The 25,441-nt window shown below is 36.9% G+C and overlaps 1 protein-coding gene, 1 non-coding gene and 1 pseudogene across 2 annotated transcripts; all 3 read right to left on the bottom strand.

The window, feature by feature from the left end:
- Nucleotides 1–8,837: 8,837 nt before the first annotated feature.
- Nucleotides 8,838–9,776, bottom strand: Or52e18 (olfactory receptor family 52 subfamily E member 18). The gene has a single exon (NM_001000179.1). The coding sequence runs from the start codon at nt 9,774–9,776 to the stop codon at nt 8,838–8,840; it is 939 nt and encodes a 312-aa protein (NP_001000179.1).
- Nucleotides 9,777–22,704: 12,928 nt separating this feature from the next.
- On the bottom strand, nt 22,705–22,752 carry LOC120100219 (U7 small nuclear RNA; annotated as a pseudogene).
- Nucleotides 22,753–22,763: 11 nt separating this feature from the next.
- Nucleotides 22,764–22,828, bottom strand: LOC120100221 (U7 small nuclear RNA). The gene has a single exon (XR_005500000.1). It is a non-coding gene; the product is annotated as a U7 small nuclear RNA (small nuclear RNA).
- Nucleotides 22,829–25,441: the final 2,613 nt, after the last annotated feature.

The raw sequence follows: 25,441 nt of genomic DNA, 5'->3' as shown, positions 1-25,441 counted from the left end.
ACATGGAATATCCAAACACACCAGAAAAGCAAGATCTAGTTTCAAAATCATATTTGATCATGATGCTGGAGGACTTCAAGAAAGACATGAAGAACTCCCTTAGAGAACAAGTAGAAGCCTACAGAGAGGAATCGCAAAAATGCCTGAAAGAATCGCAAAAATCCCTGAAAGAATTCCAGGAAAACATAAATAAACAAGTAGAAGCCCATAGAGAGGAGACACAAAAATCCCTGAAAGAATTCCAGGAAAACATAAATAAACAAGTAGAAGCCCATAGAGAAGAGACACAAAAATCCCTGAAAGAATTCCAGGAAAACACAATCAAACAGTTGAAGGAATTAAAAATGGAAATAGAAGCAATAAAGAAAGAACACATGGAAACAACCCTGGATATAGAAAACCAAAAGAAGGGACAAGGAGCTGTAGATACAAGCTTCACCAACAGAATACAAGAGATGGCAGAGAGAATCTCAGGAGCAGAAGATTCCATAGAAATCATTGACACAACTGTCAAAGATAATGTAAAGCAGAAAAAGCTACTGGCCCAAAACATACAGGAAATCCAGGACTCAATGAGAAGATCAAACCTAAGGATAATAGGTATAGAAGAGAGTGAAGACTCCCAGCTCAAAGGACCAGTAAATATCTTCAACAAAATCATAGAAGAAAACTTCCCTAACCCAAAAATAGAGATACCCATAGACATACAAGAAGCATACAGAACTCCAAATAGATTGGACAAGAAAAGAAACACCTCCCGTCACATAATTGTCAAAACACCAAACGCACAAAATAAAGAAAAAATATTAAAAGCAGTAAGGGAAAAAGGTCAAGTAACATATAAAGGGAGACCTATCAGAATCACACCAGACTTTTCGCCAGAAACTATGAAGGCCAGAAGATCCTGGACTGATGTCATACAGACCCTAAGAGAACACAAATGCCAGCCCAGGTTACTGTATCCTGCAAAACTCTCAATTAACATTGATGGAGAAACCAAGATATTCCATGACAAAACCAAATTTACACAATATCTTTCTACAAATCCAGCACTACAAAGGATAATAAATGGTAAAGCCCAACATAAGGAGGCAAGCTACACCCTAGAAGAAGCAAGAAACTAATCGTCTTGGCAACAAAACAAAGAGAATGAAAGCACACAAACATAACCTCACATCCAAATATGAATATAAAGGGAAGCAATAATCACTATTCCTTAATATCTCTCAATATCAATGGCCTCAACTCCCCAATAAAAAGACATAGATTAACCAACTGGATATGCAAGGAGGACCCTGCATTCTGCTGCCTACAGGAAACACACCTCAGAGACAAAGACAGACACTACCTCAGAGTGAAAGGCTGGAAAACAACTTTCCAAGCAAATGGTCAGAAGAAGCAAGCTGGAGTAGCCATTCTAATATCAAATAAAATCAATTTCCAACTAAAAGTCATCAAAAAAGATAAGGAAAGACACTTCATATTCATCAAAGGAAAAGTCCACCAAGATGAACTCTCAAACCTAAATATCTATGCCCCAAATACAAGGGCACCTACATACGTAAAAGAAACCTTACTAAAGCTCAAAACACACATTGCACCTCACACAATAATAGTGGGAGATTTCAACACCCCACTCTCATCAATGGACAGATCATGGAAACAGAAATTAAACAGTGATGTCGACAGACTAAGAGAAGTCATGAGCCAAATGGACTTAACAGATATTTATAGAACATTCTATCCTAAAGCAAAAGGATATACCTTCTTCTCAGCTCCTCATGGTACTTTCTCCAAAATTGACCATATAATTGGTCAAAAAACGGGCCTCAACAGGTACAGAAAGATAGAAATAATCCCATGCGTGCTATCGGACCACCACGGCCTAAAACTGGTCTTCAATAACAATAAGGGAAGAATGCCCACATATACGTGGAAATTGAACAATGCTCTACTCAATGATAACCTGGTCAAGGAAGAAATAAAGAAAGAAATTAAAAACTTTTTAGAATTTAATGAAAATGAAGATACAACATACCCAAACTTATGGGACACAATGAAAGCTGTGCTAAGAGGAAAACTCATAGCGCTGAGTGCCTGCAGAAAGAAACAGGAAAGAGCATATGTCAGCAGCTTGACAGCACACCTAAAAGCTCTAGAACAAAAAGAAGTAAATACACCCAGGAGGAGTAGAAGGCAGGAAATAATCAAACTCAGAGCTGAAATCAACCAAGTAGAAACAAAAAGGACCGTAGAAAGAATCAACAGAACCAAAAGTTGGTTCTTTGAGAAAATCAACAAGATAGATAAACCCTTAGCCAGACTAACGAGAGGACACAGAGAGTGCGTCCAAATTAACAAAATCAGAAATGAAAAGGGAGACATAACTACAGATTCAGAGGAAATTAAAAAAATCATCAGATCTTACTATAAAAACCTATATTCAACAAAACTTGAAAATCTTCAGGAAATGGACAATTTCCTAGACAGATACCAGGTATCGAAGTTAAATCAGGAACAGATAAACCAGTTAAACAACCCCATAACTCCTAAGGAAATAGAAGCAGTCATTCAAGGTCTCCCAACCAAAAAGAGCCCAGGTCCAGACGGGTTTAGTGCAGAATTCTATTAAACCTTCATAGAAGACCTCATACCAATATTATCCAAACTATTCCACAAAATTGAAACAGATGGAGCACTACTGATTCCTTCTACGAAGCCACAATTACTCTTATATCTAAACCACACAAAGACACAACAAAGAAAGAGAACTTCAGACCAATTTCCCTTATGAATATCGACGCAAAAATACTCAATAAAATTCTGGCAAACCGAATTCAAGAGCACATCAAAACAATCATCCACCATGATCAAGTAGGCTTCATCCCAGGCATGCAGGGATGGTTTAATATACGGAAAACCATCAACGTGATCCATTATATAAACAAACTGAAAGAACAAAACCACATGATCATTTCATTAGATGCTGAGAAAGCATTTGACAAAATTCAACACCCCTTCATGATAAAAGTCCTGGAAAGAATAGGAATTCAAGGCCCATACCTAAACATAGTAAAAGTCATATACAGCAAACCAGTTGCTAACATTAAACTAAATGGAGAGAAACTTGAAGCAATCCCACTAAAATCAGGGACTAGACAAGGCTGCCCACTCTCTCCCTACTTATTCAATATAGTTCTTGAAGTTCTAGCCAGAGCAATCAGACAACAAAAGGAGATCAAGGGGATACAGATCGGAAAAGAAGAGGTCAAAATATCACTATTTGCAGATGACATGATAGTATATTTAAGTGATCCCAAAAGTTCCACCAGAGAACTACTAAAGCTGATAAACAACTTCAGCAAAGTGGCTGGGTATAAAATTAACTCAAATAAATCAGTTGCCTTCCTCTATACAAAAGAGAAACAAGCCGAGAAAGAAATTAGGGAAACGACACCCTTCATAATAGACCCAAATAATATAAAGTACCTCGGTGTGACTTTAACCAAGCAAGTAAAAGATCTGTACAATAAGAACTTCAAGACACTGAGGAAAGAAATTGAAGAAGACCTCAGAAGATGGAAAGATCTCCCATGCTCATGGATTGGCAGGATTAATATAGTAAAAATGGCCATTTACCAAAAGCAATCTACAGATTCAATGCAATCCCCATCAAAATACCAATCCAATTCTTCAAAGAGTTAGACAGAACAATTTGCAAATTCACCTGGAATGACAAAAAACCCAGGATAGCTAAAGCTATCCTCAACAATAAAAGGACTTCAGGGGGAATCACTATCCCTGAACTCAAGCAGTATTACAGAGCAATAGTGATAAAAACTGCATGGTATTGGTACAGAGACAGACAGATAGACCAATGGAATAGAATTGAAGACCCAGAAATGAACCCACACACCTACGGTCACTTCATTTTTGACAAAGGAGCCAAAACCATCCAATGGAAAAAAGATAGCATTTTCAGCAAATGGTGCTGGTTCAACTGGAGGGCAACATGTAGAAGAATGCAGATCGATCCATGCTTATCACCCTGTACAAAGCTTAAGTCCAAGTGGATCAAGGACCTCCACATCAAACCAGACACACTCAAACTAATAGAAGAAAAACTAGGGAAGCATCTGGAACACATAGGCACTGGAAAAAATTTCCTGAACCAAACACCAATGGCTTATGCTCTAAGATCAAGAATCGACAAATGGGATCTCATAAAACTGCAAAGCTTCTGTAAGGCAAAGGACACTGTGGTTAGGACAAAACGGCAACCAACAGATTGGGAAAAGATCTTTACCAATCCTACAACAGATAGAGGCCTTATATCCAAAATATACAAAGAACTCAAGAAGTTAGACCGCAGGGAAACAAATAACCCTATTAAAAAATGGGGTTCAGAGCTAAACAAAGAATTCACAGCTGAGGAATGCCGAATGGCTGAGAAACACCTAAAGAAATGTTCAACATCTTTCGTCATAAGGGAAATGCAAATCAAAACAACCCTGAGGTTTCACCTCACACCAGTGAGAATGGCTAAGATCAAAAACTCAGGTGACAGCAGATGCTGGCGAGGATGTGGAGAAAGAGGAACACTCCTCCATTGTTGGTGGGATTGCAGACTGGTAAAACCATTCTGGAAATCAGTCTGGAGGTTCCTCAGAAAATTGGACATTGAACTGCCTGAGGATCCAGCTATACCTCTCTTGGGCATATACCCAAAAGTTGCCTCAACATATAAAAGAGACACGTGCTCCACTATGTTCATAGCAGCCTTATTTATAATAGCCAGAAGCTGGAAAGAACCCAGATGCCCTTCAACAGAGGAATGGATACAGAAAATGTGGTACATCTACACAATGGAATATTACTCAGCTATCAAAAACAACGACTTTATGAAATTCGTAGGCAAATGGTTGGAACTGGAAAATATCATCCTGAGTGAGCTAACCCAATAACAGAAAGACATACATGGTATGCACTCATTGATAAGTGGCTATTAGCCCAAGTGCTTGAATTACCCTAGATCCCTAGAACAAACGAAACTCAAGACGGATGATCAAAATGTGAATGCTTCACTCCTTCTTTAAATGAGGAAAAAGAATACCCTTGGCAGGGAAGGGAGAGGCAAAGATTAAAACAGAGACTTAAGGAACACCCATTCAGAGCCTGCCCCACATGTGGCCCATACATATACAGCCACCCAATTAGACAAGATGGATGAAGCAAAGAAGTGCAGACTGATAGGAGCCGGATGTAGATCGCTCCTGAGAGACACAGCCAGAATACAGCAAATACAGAGGCGAATGCCAGCAGCAAAGCACTGAACTGAGAATAGGTCCCCTGTTGAAGGAATCAGAGAAAGAACTGGAAGAGCTTGAAGGGGCTCCAGACCCCAAAAGTACAACAATGCCAAGCAACCAGAGCTTCCAGGGACTAAGCCACTACCTAAAGACTATACATGGACTGACCCTGGACTCTGACCCCATAGGCAGCAATGAATATCCTAGTAAGAGCACCAGTGGAAGGGGAAGCCCTGGGTCCTGCTAAGACTGAACCCCCAGTGAACTAGTCTATGGGGGGAGGGCGGCAATTGGGGGAGAGTTGGGAGGGGAACACCCATAAGGAAGGGGAGGGGGGAGGGGGATGTTTGCCCGGAAACCGGGAAAGGGAATAACACTCGAAATGTATATAAGAAATACTCAAGTTAATAAAAAAAAATAATTAGAAAAGCAATAAAGAAAAAATAAATGTTAAAATATAAAAAAAACAAACATATAATATGTACTTATAAAATATAATGCAATTTATTATATGGATTTCATAATAATATGTATGCTATTAATATGTATATATGTATATATATATTTATATATATATATATATATATGTAAAACTTAAAGAAGGTGAATATTCTTGTAGGGGTGAGAGTTTAAGATGATACCAGGAAAGTCAAGTGGAAGTACCAGGAGATAATTCAATGTAGAATAAAAGCCCAGTAGGGAATCCAGGATCCAAGTTTTGATGTATAAATGTGTAACCAAAATGGATAAAAGTGTCAATCAAAAAAAATCAATTTTGAATGAAACATTAGCCCAAAAGGTAAGATCACAAAGAAGAATTCCATGGCATTGGTTTAGGAAAACACATCTTTAATAGGGCACCAAGAATGTTAAACCTCCTAAGAAACATTTCACATCTAGTGAAAATTTGAATTCCTTGAATATACCATTAAATTAATGAAAAGATAATCTGTATACATAGTGATATTAAAACTAACCCCTGAGAAAGATAGCAACCCATGAAAATAGCTTTATAAATTTTATAAGACACCACTGTATTCTGAAGATTAGACACAAAATTTAAATGGTATCTTGCTAATAAGGAAAAGCTAATGAGCAATAGCCAGTGAATTCATATTAATAGTTAGAAGATTATGTATCACAGTCACAGTCATTGTATTTGTACTCAGTATAATGGTACCAAGCAAATGAACATCCATCCTCTGAGCTCCCAACAAAACTAATGGTGTTTCTGAGAATGTATAGCAATTGTTATTACTATACACAATTGATAAACCTGTAATTAGGATGTAATATTGGAAAACTGGTACTTTCCAACTGGGCTAACTTTATATTTATCATACATCAATCTTGCTCTGGAGAGTTCTATATTGAGATTAACTATCTCTAAAACGATATGTACAGAAATATTAAAAACAATTTTATAAATAATGGTACAAAATTTAGATAAAAGTCAAATGTCTTTCAAGAATGGATAATTTAGTGTATTTATTTAATGTAATACAAGTAATAAATTACAGGTATTTGAAATTATATGAATAAATCACAAAACTTATGTGTGAGTATAAGTATGTCTCAGTACATATGTATAATATATCTAACATAAAATGTATAAGGTTATCTCAAATATTGGATAAAAATTATTATGTTGGAAGTAATTAACTGGTCAGAGTATGAAGAACTATTTTGTGTTGACAGTAGCTCAACATATTTTGGGCTGAGTTGTGATCACAAGTTCAGGTCTCTGCAAATAATACACATCCACATGTGAATATTCTTTGTGGGATGCAATAAAATAGAATGCTCAAAAAGTACTTTGAGTCATACCAAATTAGTATGTGGATGTTATTTGTAGCTCTAAATCTAGCAATTCCATAAAAAAAATACTGTGTCACTCATCACAGGGCACATGATGTCTAATGCACCAATGACAAGGTAGTAGTAGGCCCAGGACAGTCTCAAAATTTCAAGTCTGGAGCTCCTTGGAGCATCTGCTCAATGATATGAGTGTAGACAGAAGGTTGGGGAGTGTTGTGAATGGAAAGAACTCTAAAAGGGAGAGAAAAAAGGGAGGAAGTAATTAGGCTTGAGGATGTCTGGTAAGTCAAGACACTGAAAGGAATCAGAACATTTCAAGACAATATTTGAAAATTCATTATTTATGAGTTCATAAAAGTATATTAAGCTAACTATATTCTGTGTATGTTGTAATTAAGATTTGGGAAACAAAAATGTGCATTGCTAACCAATTAAACTGTGAGTAAGAAGACAAGGTGAGGTATACACAAATCAAAATTGTGCAAAGTGAGTTTATTACTGTGTCACCTCTGAATTCATAAGAACAAACACAAGGTGGAAATGACTAGGCATTACAAGATGTTTAATATAAGGTCAATAAAAGGATAACTAAATTCATGAGTCTGAGAGCAATTGACTAGGAAACTTTAAGTTTGATTTTTTTCTTTTGAGAATTATTTGTATGTATGGGGATCCATCCATTCCTGACAACCTTCAGTTTTCTACTATTTGATACTTCATGAAGTTGTCATCCTTCCTTACCCTTCTGCTTTCTCCGTCATTTCTCCCACTCACCCTCATTTTCTCTCCCTTCCTCTGCCCTCTACATTTATATTTATAAATTTATTTATCAGTATTAAACATACAATACACACACATACAAACTCACAAACACACTCACACAAATGCATATACACTCTTCTACATTGAATGAACTAATTATTTTGAAAATTAGCTAAAGTTAAGGAAGATTTCATAGATGTAATAGGCATGGAAAATGAAAAGAAAACACTTAGAAATGTTAATCACCATGTTGGTTTTATATTTTCAGGACTGAGTTTGTGATATGAATAAAATATCAATAAAGTCATGGAATTAAAAATAAGAAATTAAAAATGCTGAAAGAATATTAAAACTAATAAATCTCATAATATGTAAGATGTTTCATATATGTATATATTATTTATGAGTATATATTATTCTGTTGCCATCATATGTATATATCATATATATACATATATATATAAATTATATATGTATGTATAATATCAACAGAATGGACTACATCCTATGTACCAGTCAGAGATAAACTAGAAAGAAATGTAACTCTGCAAATTACTTGTGTCAGTCCTTACAATTTCACACATTTTCCTTTAGTTGATTGTATGTGTTTGCTTGAATGCATTGAGTAACAGTATATGCATCTGTAGAGGTTAGAAGAAAGCTTGTAGGAGTTGTTTCCTTTCTTCTGCAAAGCAGGTTCCTGTCATTGAACTCAGATTATCATGCTTAGTGGCAAGTGTCTATCCTTTGACCCATTCTGTTGACCAGTATGTCATACATTTTCATAGTGATTGTTTTTTATATTCATCATACCATATGTTCTGTATTAGTTCTGTATTAATAAATGTAATAAGACTAATGTCACAAGATTTATGTTTTGTTATAATATTCTGTAGTTGACAAATATAATGCTTTCTCCCCCAGAGTAAGATGCTGAGATGGCTTATATCAACTTTTCTTCCAAAAGATGCTTAAAACTTGCTCCCGAATCTGCTTAGTCCTTACCCCGTAGATGACAGGATTCAGGGCAGGGGGAACAACGACATATAGATTAGCCAGGAGAATATGAATGTATGCAGGAACATTCCTACCAAACCTGTGTGTCATAAAGGAAAAAAAAGCTGGAGTGAAGAAGGCCAGGATGACACAGATGTGGGAACCACATGTGTTAAGTGCTTTGAGCCTGGCATCCCGGGATGGAAGGGAAAAGACAGCTCGTAGGATAAGAATGTAGGAGATGGCAATTAGAAGCACGTCGGCAAACACCATTGATATAAGGATCAACCCAAATATCATGTTTACCTTTATGTTGGCACAGGCCAGACGAGCAATCCCCATGTGTTCACAGTAGGTATGAGGTATTATATGGTGACCACAGAAAGGAAGCCTCAAAATGAGAAACACTAGAGGAATAACCAAAATGAAATTTACTCCAAATACCACCACCAGGATGAGTCCTATTGTTCTGTTCGTGAGAATCTGACTGTACCGCAGAGGATTGCAGATGGCAACATAGCGGTCAAAAGCCATGGCGACCAGCACAACAGTCTCCATTGCAGTGAATATGTGAATGAAGAACATCTGGGTCACACATCCCCCAAAGCTAATTTCCCGTAAATTAAACCAAAAAATGCCCAGCATCTTGGGAATTGTGGATGTGGATAGGCCTAGATCAATGGAGCTCAGCATTGCCAAGAAGTAAAACATGGGCTGATGAAGACTGTGTTCATTCTTGATCACAAACAAGATAATGATGTTCCCAACCAAGGCGATCAAATACACAAAGCCAAAAGGAAAACCAATCCACAAATGCATCCTTTCAAGGCCTGGAACTCCCAGCAAGACGAAAAAAGATGGGTGAAATTTAGTCCCATTTGAACCTGACATTCCCTCTCTGTCCTTGAAATCTGAAAGGAAAAAAAAACCCTCAACCATTTGAAATGTATATATGCATATATCAACCATATATGTGAACACATACACATACACACAAACACACACCTATTAGGATGAAGGTCTTTTCTTAAAAAGGTGATATTTAAATACATGAACATGATTGCTTAAATTATTAACACAAAACATCTAAGACATGAAACAACAATGATTTGCATTTTTGAAAGAATGTTTGTTTACACTGAGAATTAAGCTTAGGCCTTGCACAAGTTAGACAAATGCTCTACCACTGAGCTTCTGGCCCAGGCTACATAAAGAATGCACTTCTGTGAACACTATATATCCTGCAGACCCTTGGAGCCAGTCAGTGTTCTACTCCTCTCCAGAAATATTGTGGCTGATGCTAGCAAGCAAATGTCATGAACAGTTAGACTTTGTGGTGTTATCACCACTTCAAACAGTCAAGAATTATCTTCATTTAGTTATCCACACTCCTACAAAAGTAATCAATATTGTAATCTCCACCCTTGTTTTTATATTTTGCTTATTTTACAGTGTTGGGCATCAAACCCAGGGTGTGATGCACATGGGGCAGTTGTTTGATATTTAAATAAATGGAATAACACTTATGAAGTAAGACAGGAATAAAGGAAAGATGATAGGCAAAGGAAGGAAGAAAGGAAAGAAGGAAGGAAGAAAGGAAGAAGGAAGGAAGGAAGGAAGGAAGGAAAGAAGGAAAGAAGGAAAGACGGAAAGGACCTTTATAGACGTTGAAATACAGAATGAGAGTGATGGTAATCGCTTTTGGAGAAAGGGGTTTGGACACTCAGTACCCTTCATTTTGTGGTCTGAGAAGCAGGCTTATGAGGAAGAGTAAAAGAGATTTGTTTTCTTTTTTTCATTGTGGAGCTGGAAAATTATGGGAGGTTTTTCTCCTTTCTCTTCTTTCTTTCTCTTTCTCTTCTCTTTTTAACCTCTCTATTTCTCCCTTTCTTTTTCCCTCTCTTTTCTTTTTTCTTTTTCTCTTATTCTCTTTGCCTTTCTTTCTTTCTCTTTTTCTTTTCCTCTCTTTCATCCTTTCTTTCTTTGATAGGTAAAACTCAGTTTCAAATATACAGATGAAGAATATCTCTCTCTCTCTCTCTCTCTCTCTCCATATATATATATATATATATATATATATATATATATATATATGGAAGTTTTCAAACTGTGTTTTTAAATGTCTACAGATACTTAACTCTTTTTTTAAAAAAATTATTTTGACCTTTTTGTTTTCTCTCAAAGAAGATACAACTTTGGGTGAGTAGATAATGGGTAATGTTTCTAAGAAGATCTGGGGGAGGGTTCAAATGATCAAAATACATTGTGTGAAATTCTCAAAGAACTAATGAAAAATCTACATTGACATAAAACAATGGGCTTTACATTAAAATTTGTTTAATACATGTTTTTAGATAATCTGAAATGGAGAAGAAACTGCATGAAAGATGTTAATTACCCCTGCTCTAATATTCAAATATCTGTAATGTCTATGATACATAGTCTGAAATATTCTTGTTTCCCACAGGTTCAATAGCATCTCATAAGTGTCATTTATCCCTGTCTGTCACATTTTACCTTCTTTGTTTCAGTACCTTACTCCAGAGCCTAGACCTCAGCAGCAGCAACTGTCTTGACCATATTCTGTGACCTGTGGTCTTTCAGGACAGACAGAGAAGAACTTCCCCATCTGGTTTTATTCTGTGTGTTGTTCCTCAGAAACAAAATTTATCCTTCTGCTGCATTAGACTTTTCACTGCCAACCCATTACCCACAGGACCATAATTACCTAGGGATTTAAATTTTCCTCTTCCTGAAAGAAAATAGTTAATTCTCCTGTGACTGCATTTTTGAACCCTGGAATTGATGACAACCAGCTTCCATTATTGGATTGCACTCTGTGATTACCCCTACAGAGTCTGTTTTCAGTGAGCAGCATAAGCCATCAAAGATGACTTGGATTTATAATCACAGGGCAGTATTATGTTAGTGAAGATGTATAATATACTGTGGAAAAACAGAAAATGTAAAACAATGCTTATGCCACGGAATGAAGCATGGATCTTAACATAGGCAATTAGAAGGCAGGATCCAAGATTTTCTGTCATTTTCCTATTGAGAGTTAACTAAGGAGAAATGGTCACACGGTATACATTTAGGACAGTATTTACTGATGTAAGTGCAAAAACAAAACAAAACAAAAACAAATATAGGAGTAGTTAGGGATTTACTCCCCAATGAATTAACAACTTTAGTTAGGTTTATTTACATGAGCATTGGTGACAGGTTATTTACCATCAAGGACAACATGGAAATAACAAATTTTCTGGTTCTACCATTCATAAAGAATTCATTTAAATGAATCTAGCACCCCTCTTCTGGCATGCAAAAACTGCATGACATAGAATTAGAATCCTTATTCTGCTATGTCAGAATTCAGAGGACAGCCATTGTTTGTTGTGGTATCAAAGCTTCTTATCCTTTTATAAAAATTTACTTAATCATACATGTTGGGTCCCCAGCATCCAATGTGTGGGATTAATAAGTCTGTGTAAAGACCATGAGAGAATTATTTCTGAAAAGAGTTTAGAAATTCTTCCACATATAAATGGGAAGTTGAGTAATGAGAGAGTAAGAATGCTACGATAGTCACAACCATGTGTGATAGCAAGCAACATAAACCACTTTCAACATTTTCATCATCTAACATGACACATTATGGTGCCAGATTATGTATCATTTCCTAAGCATCTAGGCTAGGATTGATGTAGACCTGTTTGTCATCATCACACTTAAAACCAATACACAGGGATGCAGTGGCAGCATTTCCTGTAGCATACAAGCATAAGGGAAATATCAAAACTCTTCAAAAAAGTTGTATCTCATATTTGTAATCACTGGGTGTCAGGCAAAATGTCATAAAGACTAATATAAAACATATTGGTAGAAACAGGGCACTAGGAACAATGCAACAGGAAACAATTTAATTTCAAATCAATTCATGAGAAATTCATTCTGTATTTTTCTTTAAAAATATTTCAAATAGATTTCAAATTTTTTATTAATCTTGACTATAAAAAGAAAATGGTTATAAAGTAAAATTTCACAAAAGCTTAATTTGTTTTGAAAAAGCAGATATCAAGTTATAAAAGGTGTTTTTGCGATCCCTGCCTGCAGCAGCTCTCTGCACCCAAACCGGGTGGGAGAGAGACCTCACCGCATGGACAGGTGGGCACTCCTGAGACTGCAAAGCAGAAGAGACCACCAACACTGCCCACCTCTGCTCACATCCCTGGCCCAAGAGGAAACTGTATACAGCATCTGGGTTCCCGTAGAGGAGGGCCCAGGAGCAGCAGGACCGCTGCGGCTGAGACACCACCAGAACCTGGAGCCCATAGAGAGGAGTCACAAAAATCCCTGAAAGAATTCCAGGAAAACACAATCAAACAGTTGAAGGAATTAAAAATGGAAATAGAAGCAATCAAGAAAGAACACATGGAAACAACCCTGGATATAGAAAACCAAAAGAAGAGACAAGGAGCTGTAGATACAAGCTTCATCAACAGAATACAAGAGATGGAAGAGAGAATCTCAGGAGCAGAAGATTCCATAGAAATCATTGACTTAACAGTCAAAGATAGTGTAAAGAGGAAAAAACTACTGGTCTAAAACATACAGGAAATCCAGGACTCAATGAGAAATCAAACCTAAGGATAATAGGTATAGAAGAGAGTGAAGACTCCCAGCTCAAAGGACCAGTAAATATCTTCAACAAAATCATAGAAGAAAACTTCCCTAACCTACAAAAAGAGATACCCATAAGCATACAAGAAGCCTACAGAACTCCAAATAGATTGGACCAGAAAAGAAACTCCTCCCGTCACATAATAGTCAAAACACCAAACGCAGAAAATAAAAAAGAATATTAAAAGCAGTAAGGGAAAAAGGTCAAGTAACATATAAAGGCAGACCTATCAGAATAACACCAGACTTTTCACCAGAAACTATGAAACCCAGAAGATCCTGGAGAGATTTCATACAGACCCTAAGAGAACACAAATGCCAGCCCAGGTTACAGTATCCGGCAAAACTCTCAATTAACATAGATGGAGAAACCAAGATATTCCATGACAAAACCAAATTTACACAATATCTTTCTACAAATCCAGCACTACAAAGGATAATAAATGGTACAGCCCAACATAAGGAGGCAAGCTATACCCTAGAAGAAGCAAGAAACTAATCGTCTTGGCAACAAAACAAGGGAAAAAAAGCACACAAACATAACCTCATATCCAAATATGAATATAACAGGGAGCAATAATCACTATTCCTTAATATCTCTCAACATCAATGGCCTCAACTCCACAATAAAAAGACATAGATTAACAAACTGGATACACAACGAGGACCCTGCATTCTGCTGCCTATAGGAAACACACCTCAGAGACAAAGACAGACACTACCTCAGAGTGAAAGCCTAGAAAACAACTTTCCAAGCAAATGATCGGAAGAAGCAAGCAGGAGTCGCCATTCTAATATCAAATAAAATCAATTTTCAACTCAAATTCATCAAAAAAAATAAGGAAGGACACATCATATTCATCAAAGGAAAAATCCACCAAGATGAACTCTCAATCCTAAATATCTATGGCCCAAATACAAGGGCACCTACATATGTAAAAGAAACCTTAGTAAAGCTCAAAACACACATTGCACCTCACACAATGATAATAGGAGATTTCAACACCCCACTTTCCTCAATGGACAGATCATGGAAACAGAAATTAAACAGAGACATAGACAGACTAAGAGAAGTCATGAGACAAATGGACTTAACAGATATTTATAGAACATTCTATCCTAAAGCAAAAGGATATACCTTCTTCTCAGCTCCTCATGGTACTTTCTCCAAAATGGACCACATAATTGGTCAAAAAACGGGCCTCAACAGGTACAGAAAGAAAGAAATAATCCCATGCGTGCTATCAGACCACCACGGCCGAAAGCTGGTCTTCAATAACAATAAGGGAAGAATGCCCACATATACGTGGAAATTGAACAATGCTCTACTCAATGATAACCTGGTCAAGGAAGAAATAAAGAAAGAAATTAAAGACTTTTTAGAATTTAATGAAAATGAAGGTACAGTATCCCTTGGACACAATGGGACATTGGATACATATGGGACACAATGAAAGCTGTGCTAAGAGGAAAACTCATAGCGCTGAGTGCCTGCAGAAAGAAACAGGAAAGAGCATATGTCAGCGGCTTGACAGCACACCTAAAAGCTCTAGAACAAAAAGAAGCAAATACACCCAGGAGGAGTAGAAGGCAGGAAATAATCAAACTCAGAGCTAAAATCAACAAAGTAGAAACAAAAAGGACCATAGAAAGAATCAACAGAACCAAAAGTTGGTTCTTTGAGAAAATCAACAAGATAGATACACCCTTAGCCAGACTAACAAGAAGACACAGAGAGTGTGTCCAAATTAACAAAATCAGAAATGAAAAGGGAGACATAACAACAGATTCAGAGGAAATTAAAAAAATCATCAGATCTTACTACAAAAGCCTATATTCAACAAAACTTGAAAATCTGCAGGAAATGGACGATTTCCTAGACAGATACCAGGTACAGAAGTTAAATCAGGAACAGATAAACCAGTTAAACAACCCCATAACTCCTAAGGAAATAGAAGCAGTCATTAAAGGTCTCCCAACCAAAAAGAGCCCTGGTCCAGATGGGTTTAGTGCAGAATTCTATCAGACCTTCATAGAAGACCTCATACCAATATTATCCAAACTATTCCACAAAATTGAAACGGATGGAGCACTACCGAATTCCTTCTATGAAGCCACAATTACTCATACCTAAACTACACAAAGACCCAACAAAGAAAGAGAGCTTCAGACCAATTTACCTTATGAATATCGACGCAAAAATATTCAATAAAATTCTGGCAAACCGAATCCAAGAGCACATCTAAACATTCATCCACCATGATCAAGTAGGCTTCATCCCAGGCATGCAGGGATGGTTTAATGTACGGAAAACCATCAACGTGATCCATTATATAAACAAACTGAAAGAACAAAACCACATGATCATTTCATTAGATGCTGAGAAAGCATTTGACAAAAACCAACACCCCTTCATGATAAAATACCTGGAAAGAATAGGAAATCAAGGCCCATACCTAAACATAGTAAAGGCCATATTCACCAAACCAGTTGCTAACATTAAACTAAATGGAGAGAAACTTGAAGCAGTCCCACTAAAATCAGGGACTAGTCAAGGCTGCCCACTCTCTCCCTACTTATTCAATATTGTTCTTGAAGTTCTAGCCAGAGCAATCAGACAACAAAAGGAGGTCAAGGGGATACAGATCAGAAAAGAAGAAGTCAAAATATCACTATTTGCAGATGATATGATTTATTTAAGTGATCCCAAAAGTTCCACCAGAGAACTACTAAAGCTGACAAACAACTTCAGCAAAGTGGCTGGGTATAAAATTAACTCAAATAAATCAGTATCCTTCCTCTACACAAAAGAGAAACAAGCCGAGAAAGAAATTAGGGAAATGACACCCTTCATAATAGACCCAAATAATATAAAGTACCTCGGTGTGACTTTAACCAAGCAAGTAAAAGATCTGTACAATAAGAACTTCAAGACACTGAAGAAAGAAATTGAAGAAGACCTTAGAAGATGGAAAGATCTCCCATGCTCATGGATTGCCAGGATCAATACAGTAAAAATGGCCATTTTACCAAAAGCGATCTACAGATTCAATGCAATCCACATCAAAATATCAATCCGATTCTTCAAAGAGTTAGACAGAACAATTTGCAAATTCATCTGGAATAACAAAAAACCCAGGATAGCTAAAACTATCCTCAACAATAAAAGGACTTCAGGGGGAAATCACTATCCCTGAACTCAAGCAGTATTACAGACCAATAGTGATAAAAACTGCATGGTATTGGTACAGAGGCAGACAGATAGACCAATGGAACCGAATTGAAGACCCAGAAATGAACCCACACACCTATGGTCACTTGATTTTTGACAAAGGAGCCAAAACCATCCAATGGAAAAAAGATAGCATTTTCAGCAAATGGTGCTGGTTCAACTGGAGGGCAACATGTAGAAGAATGCAAATCGATCCATGCTTATCACCCTGTACAAAGCTTAAGTCCAAGTTGATCAAGGACCTCCACATCAAACCAGATACACTCAAACTAATAGAAGAAAAACTAGGGAAGCATCTGGAACACATGGGCACTGGAAAAAAATTTCCTGAACAAAACACCAATGGCTTATGCTCTAAGATCAAGAATCGACAAATGGGATCTCATAAAACTGGAAAGCTTCTGTAAGGCAAAGGACACTGTGGTTAGGACAAAACGGCAACCAACAGATTGGGAAAAGATCTTTACCAATCCTACAACAGTAGAGGCCTTATATCCAAAATATACAAAGAACTGAAGAAGTTAGACCGCAGGGAGACAAATAACCCTATAAAAAATGGGGTTCAGAGCTAAACAAAGAACTCACAGCTGCGGAATGCGGAATGGCTAGAAACACCTAAAGAAATGTTCAACATCTTTAGTCATAAGGGAAATGCAAATCAAAACAACCCTGAGATTTCACCTCTCACCAGTGAGAATGGCTAAGATCAAAAACTCAGGTGACAGCAGATGCTAGCGAGGATGCAGAGAAAGAGGAACACTCCTCCATTGTTGGTGGGATTAGACTGGTACAACCATTCTGGAAATCAGTCTGGAGGTTCCTCAGAAAATTGGACATTGAACTGCCTGAGGATCCAGCTATACCTCTCTTGGGCATATACCCACAAGATTCCCCAACATATAATATAGACACATGCTCCACTATGTTCATCGCAGCCTTATTTATAATAGCCAGAAGCTGGAAAGAACCCAAATGCCCTTCAACAGAAGAATGGATAGAGAAAATGTGGTTCATCTACACAATGGAATATTACTCAGCTATGAAAAACAATGATTTTATGAAATTCGTAGGCAAATGGTTGGAACTGGAAAATATCATCCTGAGTGAGGTAACCCAATCACAGAAAAACACACATGGTATGCACTCATTGATAATTGGCTATTAGCCCAAATGCCTGAATTACCCTAGATGCCTAGAACAAATGAAACTTAAGACGGATGATCAAAATGTGAATGCTTCACTCCTTCTTTAAAAGGGGGACAAGAATTCCCTTGGCAGGGAATAGAGAGGCAAAGATCAAAACAGACACAGAAGGAACACCCATTCAGAGCCTGCCCCACATGTGGCCCATACATATACAGCCATCCAATTAGACAAGATGGATGAAGCAAAGAAGTGCAGACCAACAGGAGCCGGATGTAGATCGCTCCTGAAAGACACAGCCAGAATACAGCAAATACAGAGGCGAATGCCAGCAGCAAACCACTGAACTGAGAACGGGACCCCCGTTGAAGGAATCAGAGAAAGAACTGGAAGAGCTTGAAGGGGCTCGAGACCCCATATGTACAACAATGCCAATCAACCAGAACTTCCAGGGACTAAGCCACTACCTAAAGACTATACATGGACTGACCCTGGACTCTGACCTCATAGGTAGCAATGAATATCCTAGTAAGAGCACCAGTGGAAGGGGAAGCCCTGGGTCTTGCTAAGACTGAACCCCCAGTTAACATGATTGTTGGGGGGAGGGTGGCAATGGGGGGAGGATGGGGAGGGGAACACCCAAAAAAAGAAGGGGAGGGGGAGGGATTAGGGGATGTTTGCCTGGAAACCGGGAAAGGGAATAACACTCGAAATGTATATAAGATATACTCAAGTTAATAAAAAAAATAATAAAAAAGGTGTTTTTGCATTGGTATTAATACAGCATATGCTATAATGAAAACAAATAGATTTTCAGGAGAAAGAATATATAAAATGCTAAATAATGTCAATCTATATGTACAAGCTAAAGGTAGCACGATATCAAAGACACAGAATATTTACAATTAAGAGAGCTGAAAGTACCAATTCTTGGAAATTTTAGAATCTGAAAGGTAACAAAATTAAACTCTTTGCCAGAGAAATCCTTTAAAAATGAAGGAAGAAATTAGCAGTATCAAATATTACAAGTGATAATAAAGGTAGATGGCTCTAACTTTGTGCTAGGCTAAATAACATATAATGACAATTAAAGATTCTATGTATTTATAGTATACAATATTTTGATATCTATGTATATTTAAGTAAATGATTATATTCAAGGTACTTAAGTTAATTACCTTAGATTTGTCAATATGAGAACAGTAAGCTATACTCTTTGAAAGTAAAATACATCACTGTTTATGACAATCTAATTAATTAATGCTAAAGATGCAAATTTAAGAATTCTTGAAATTGAGATATAATCATATCATTCCCCTTTTCATTTCCTTCCTCAATTTCTTCCATGCCCTGTCTTGTTCCTTCTCTAATTCAAGCCTTTTCATATATGTATAAATGTATAAATATATCCTGATTAGTCCACTCGGTGTTACTGGTATGTGTTTACCATATCACGATTAAACTCTTATCATTGGACAACATATTAGGGATCTAATTTCTGGAAGAACACTAGTTCTTCCACTCTCAGCATTCCTTGTTGCCTATTAGCCTTTTTTTAAGAGGTGATGCCTGGTTGATTAACTCTACCATGTTAGCATGGCTATTGGTGGAGTAATGTTTCTAGTCTTGTTTACATGGCCCTATTGAGGGTGAAGTGATTTGGGGTGATGTTTCCCTGTTATTTCCAGCTGACACAATCAGTCTCACAGCAGACCTTCTACATATTTTATGACTCATAAACTGGATTCTGACACATATAGCCAAAAGACAATTAGGAGAAATGTCAAAAATTATATATATATATATATATATATATATATATATATATATATATATATATATGATCTGTCTTATTACTAGTAATAAAGCTTAAAAAAACCTGAAAATCTGTGAAGCTGAGGTTTAAAAGGGTCTGTCTTCTACTATGAAGGTCCACAACTGGTCAAAATGTAGAAACTAAATGATCTTAAGAAGCCCAGCCACAACTGGGTACATCTACAGTACAATGCCTCAAGGAACACAGAAAAAGAGGGGACACAAAAGTTGTGATTGTCAGAGGACTAGGATATTAGCTTCATGACAGTGTCTTCTAGCCATGACAGAGATACTACACACATTGAATCTCAACAAGATGGTTGCCTAAGCAAGACATGCATAATGGCCCTACTAGTCTACATGCCAACATGAATGGCAGAAATTTGAAAAGGTCCTATACATAGATGGAGAGTTACAAGGAATTAAAGGCCTTTGAGAGGATGACTTCTCTCTGATAAATCATCTAGTTCCAATCAATCAGCCATAAATCCTAAAACACATGTACAAACAAGCATTTGGAGAGCTTTTGGGGCTACCTTCTATGAATTTGGCAGGAATTTGACATTGGGCTAGGACATGGGAGTAGGCTCAGGCAGGAATTTGACTTAGGGCTAGGACTCAGGAAGTAGGTTCAGATTAGAATATTTATACTTAGACTAATAGAAAGCTTAAGGTAAACACAGCCATGGAGTGTGTGGCATTCCTTTTATCTTGGTTATTCTGATAAAGCCCTTAGAAACAGTAATCATGGGACTTTGTTTATTGCTTTGTTTGCTCCTTGACCTAGAACTGACCTTATTCTTTGCACGTGCTTAGAATAGTATAAAAGTAGGCTGGAGAAAAATAAAACTGCTTCAGCCTCATCATTGGCTACAGTCATATTATAGTCTAACTGTCTAACTGTTATTCTTTTCAATCCCTACTCCCTTGAGACCCAGTTGACTGAGCTGGCTTGGTCCTAAGCAACACAAAATGACCTCAGAAAATTATTTGTATGTATATAAAATTATTTGGGATATATCAGTAATAATGAAGAAATCATAAAATGACAAGGAGTGGGGAGTATAAGAGCAGTTAGGCAAGGGAAGAATGGAAATGATCTAACTACAGTACTCATGAAATTTTAAACTAAAAAAGAAGTCACCTTTGTATGCCATTACAATTAGATCCCTAATCTGTTATCCAATGACAAGAGTTTAATCCTGATATGGTAAACACGTACCAGTAACACTGAGTGGACTAACCAGGTTATATTTAAAACTGTACATTTTTATCTCTATATTATGCGACCTAATTATAGAGAAAGAAAAACTCAAAATGTAGCTTATTGGTGCAGGGTTCACTCAGTACATATAAGGACTTAGGTTAGCTCCTTAGTACTTTAATGATAATACATCTAACTAAATAAGTGAATATTTAACAAATGTAAAGAATTTGCTTTTAATATATTTAACCAGCAAATCTCAGGAATTTTGGCCTTTGTTCCCACTTAACTCTGTTAAATTTTATTGAAGCTCTAGAAAGCTGTACTTTATATGATTTGTATCTTCATATTATTATATTAAAAATCCTGAAAAATATTTGTTTAATATACCATGTCTATTACATGTTCTCATAAAATATGTGCAGGTGAAAATATGCTAAATGTTAAAGGCAAAATCCAAGTCAATAAAATTGCATCTATTCCAACATATTTTAATACATGTTTCAAAATATAGTGACTTGGTTTTCATATCTATTTCTGTAATTTTTGAAATATACTGCTTTGAAGAAAATATGGTCCCATAAAGAAAAATAAATGGGAGAAGAAAGACAAGTTTTGATAAAATTTTGCAAATAGTGGTAAATATTTTTTGACATTACACTCACAAAAAATAAAAACACTGTCTCAAAGGTAAGTTGTGGTATAATATATGAAGTTTATTCATGAGCTTAAAGTATTTGTGTATTTACTTAACCTGTGGGTGTTTGCAATGTTATATATCACATGAACATCTGGTTCTTGCAGAGGTCAAAAGAGGGCATCAGATCTCTTAGAGCTGAAGTTTGTGAGCCATGATAATGGTACTAGAATTGAACCTGGGTGATCTAGAAGCATGGCTAATGCTCTTAATCACTGAGCCATCTCTCTAGTCCTTATATCAGTGAATTTTGATACACTGCTACATAAAAAGCAGTGGGTCTATCTTGCATATAAATGAATTTTAATTATGCAACATTTATTATATCAAGTCTCATGTTCTGTTTTTTGCTTCTTCTTTTGGTGAGTCCAGGTGCTGCAGCACACCAAGCAGGAAAGGATGAAGCAGAGCCAAGTTCTGAATTCCATGTTTTCCCTTGAGGTGTCTGGACTCCAGTGCACACTGGACAGAAAGGATGAAGTAAAGTCTGAACTAGATGGTCAGCCAAATCCTTGTCTGGCAGTGAGTGCTGGGAGGAGAAGATTTTTCTCCAAAGATTTCAGTGTTACATCTCTTTTTTGTTAAAGCTCTTTTAGACAACATTCAATGAAATAGCACTCTTAGATGATACTTAATGAGTCAAGTTGTACACTTTATTCAGGGTAAAGCAGGACTCTATAACCCTTATAAAGTGGGAAGTGGTTCTTCTTTGGGTGGAGTTTCATTGGCTGAGGTTTAAGGTTCTAGGGATATCTCACCTGCGTGGAGAGACTTTCCAGAAGTTCAGCTTATAATTTTGCCAAGGATTAGATTCCTTACATTCTGACATTCCTTGGTTAGAGTATGGGTTGGGCTCCTCAGATCAGGCTGAGAAGAGGAAAACCCCCAGTAAAAAAGGGGAGTCCTCAATTTTGTACCAACATATTGGAAGGTTCCCGAAGAAGGTATGTTTGGGAGCACTGAAAGAATTACTTGAAGCCAATATTGGGGTGCAAACTCTGTAGACTGCTTGAAATGGCTCTTTGGATATGTCTCTAGATAACTCTTGGGTTTCAAAAACCTGCTGGAAAATTCTAAAAGAGCTGTAATAGCTCTCCAGTTAGCTTTGGTGTTTTCCAAACAAAGTCAGAAAACCTGTTAGAAAACATTCTCAAAGAGCTTTAACAGCTCTCTAAATAGCTATCTCTCTCTTATAGACTAAAGCCCAGTGTTTTATTTATACATCAATTCAGTCGTTTACTCCACATTCCATTTTGATTATTTCATGAATCAGAGCTTTATGACCTTAGCCCCTTGATTCCAGGAAAAAAGGAATGTTTTTTTTTAACATACCAAATGAACTCAGAGATTTGTCTGCCTTTGTAAACACAAACAATAAGCTTAGCTGGGTGGGATCTTTCCCTGAGATAAGCACTCCCTTTTTCACTTTATCTCTTTCTTTAATATCTTTCTAAGAAGCAGCTTGTTCTTTTAGGTCTGTGAAGCCCCTTATATAATTCATAATGCATCTTTATATTTTTCACAGTTGAGAAATACTGTAAAGAACAGCTCTTATAATGATTTATGTACTATCGAACACATGTTTTTAGAGTTCTTTTGCACACCCTTAAGGGCTATTCCAAAGGTCTCAGCATCACAGAGACACATGCTTGATGCCTGGAGTCATACTGTCCCTGATTATCATGGAGTCATTAACCTTGGCAGAGGGGACCATCACCTAAAATAGGAACATGAAGTAAAATATATGCATTATTATACAAGTAAGTCTTATGCCTACAGTAACTATCAACAATCTTGGAGGCCCATGGTCTGCTGCCACTGACTATGTCACATTGTCCCTTCTACGTCCATGTAGGACTTGGCCTTTCCCCTTTCTCTTTTAATTCAAGAGTGCCAAGGTTGGTTGTGAGTATGGTTATTGGGTGCTCAACTTGCTTGATGCAGACTGAAAGAAGAAACAAAACCAGAAAGAATAAATCAACTGCTATTTCTCCATTTATCAACAAAGTCATCCAGGAAGACAAAGAAGTATACCTGTGCACAGCAGAGGCAAAAGCTGCAGACACCTCCTCAATAGAAGTGGATCCCACTCTAGAGTTACTAATAATATCCATGAACTTATGGTATAGGGAGTCTGTATCCAAAGGCAAATTAGAATCATTCTAGAACCCCTTTAAATGAGACTAAATTTTAGACCAGCCATATTCAGTGGTATTATACTCCAAGGGAATTATACAGACCCAACATAACAATGAATTACATTGCACCAAGAACCTGATCTTAATAGTTTGAATTTGATTTCCCATAAATAGAACTGCTTCTTCTAAAGCATTAAGCCTATCCTGGAGTCCCCTGTCAAGAGTTTCCCAGACTATGAGTGCTATAGACACAGTTTTGGATTAATGATTTACATGATGTGCTAGGAGAATATCTTTAACCAAGGATATAGTAGATTGGAAAAAACCAGAAATCACATCTAATAAGGCTGTAGTCCCCAATATCAAGACTGCAACAAATCTTTTAGATCTCTTGAGAGCCAATGTAGCACTGTGCAAAACCTCTATACCAGGGTTGGAAAACCATGAGCCAGTTACCTAGAGTGGATCTCTCCCATCCATCCAGCTGGAGACAATTGACAGCTTCTAGGACTTCCTCTGTTTTATTAGGAATGTTGCAGATTTCTAGCTGCATTGATTTCAATGACTGACTCGACTTCCTTTTCTTATAACAATGACTTGTGGAATAGTCACTACAAGGGTGAAGAACTCTGGCAGGGTTTTTGTTTATGTTTGTTTGTTTGTTTGTTTTCACCAAAAGAGGAGAAGTGGTAATGCACATATTAAGCCTTTGGCAGCACATCAGTGGTCCACTGCTATAGATCTAGAAAAGATGCAAGAGTGTTAAGGGAATCTTAGTCCTGAAAAAAATACTTTAAGTGGGTAAGCCAAATAATGCTTAGTGTTATGACTTCCCTGGATGTTAAAGAAAGCAAGAGATCACCTCAAGTGAATCCAGCCACATACAGAATCATGAAAATAACCGAATACCATCCTGTCAAGTCACTAATCTTTGGAACAGCTTATTATGCAGCAAGTTAATGAGAAATTGTAGTTAATCTGATGGAATGTTATAATGAACTATTTTATTGAATTAATGATTTATTTGGGGTGTCAAATAAAAATTTAACCATGATTTTAAAGCTAAATTTATATGATGGCATTTCATTATTGATTCTTGGGAAGTATTGATTCATTGTTAAGGACATTCTTGCCAAAAGTCCTGATGTTATGGTTCAAATATGTAAAAATAGTAACTAGATCAAGAGTTTTGGCATGTAGCTCTTCCTTTAAATAAACACAACTTCACACCAGTCTACAGCCCAGAAACCCAGGATAGAACCAAATGTAATTGCCAAAAATGTCAATGAAATGATTCCTAATGCTATTATTCTATACTTGTAGACCAAAGCCTAGTATAATCTTTATCCCAGAGGCTTTATCCAGCAGCTGAGAGGAACAGATTCAGAAACCCACAGCCTAATATTCAGACCTCAGGAAATACCACAGGTGAGAGGGAAGATGTAGTATAGGCTCCAGAGAGGTCAAGGTCACTAGGAGAACACAACACATAGAATCTACTAAGCAGGGTTCATAGGGACTTAAGAGACTGGTCCAATAATCAGGGAACCTGTATAGATCTGACCTATGTCTTCTGCATAGTTGTTATGACTGTGTAGCTTGATGCTCTTGTGGAACTACTGACAGTGGGAATGGGGCTCTTTC

Source organism: Rattus norvegicus, chromosome 1 (assembly GCF_036323735.1).
Source record: "Rattus norvegicus strain BN/NHsdMcwi chromosome 1, GRCr8, whole genome shotgun sequence".
Taxonomy (NCBI): Eukaryota; Metazoa; Chordata; class Mammalia; order Rodentia; family Muridae; genus Rattus; species Rattus norvegicus.
Note: the sequence above shows the minus strand (reverse complement) of the source record. Positions and strands in the feature narration are given on the sequence as shown.

Bases quoted from the DNA above. Each gene is read 5' to 3' on its own strand.
- Or52e18 (NM_001000179.1), bottom strand. From the start codon at position 9,776: ATGTCAGGTTCAAATGGGACTAAATTTCACCCATCTTTTTTCGTCTTG.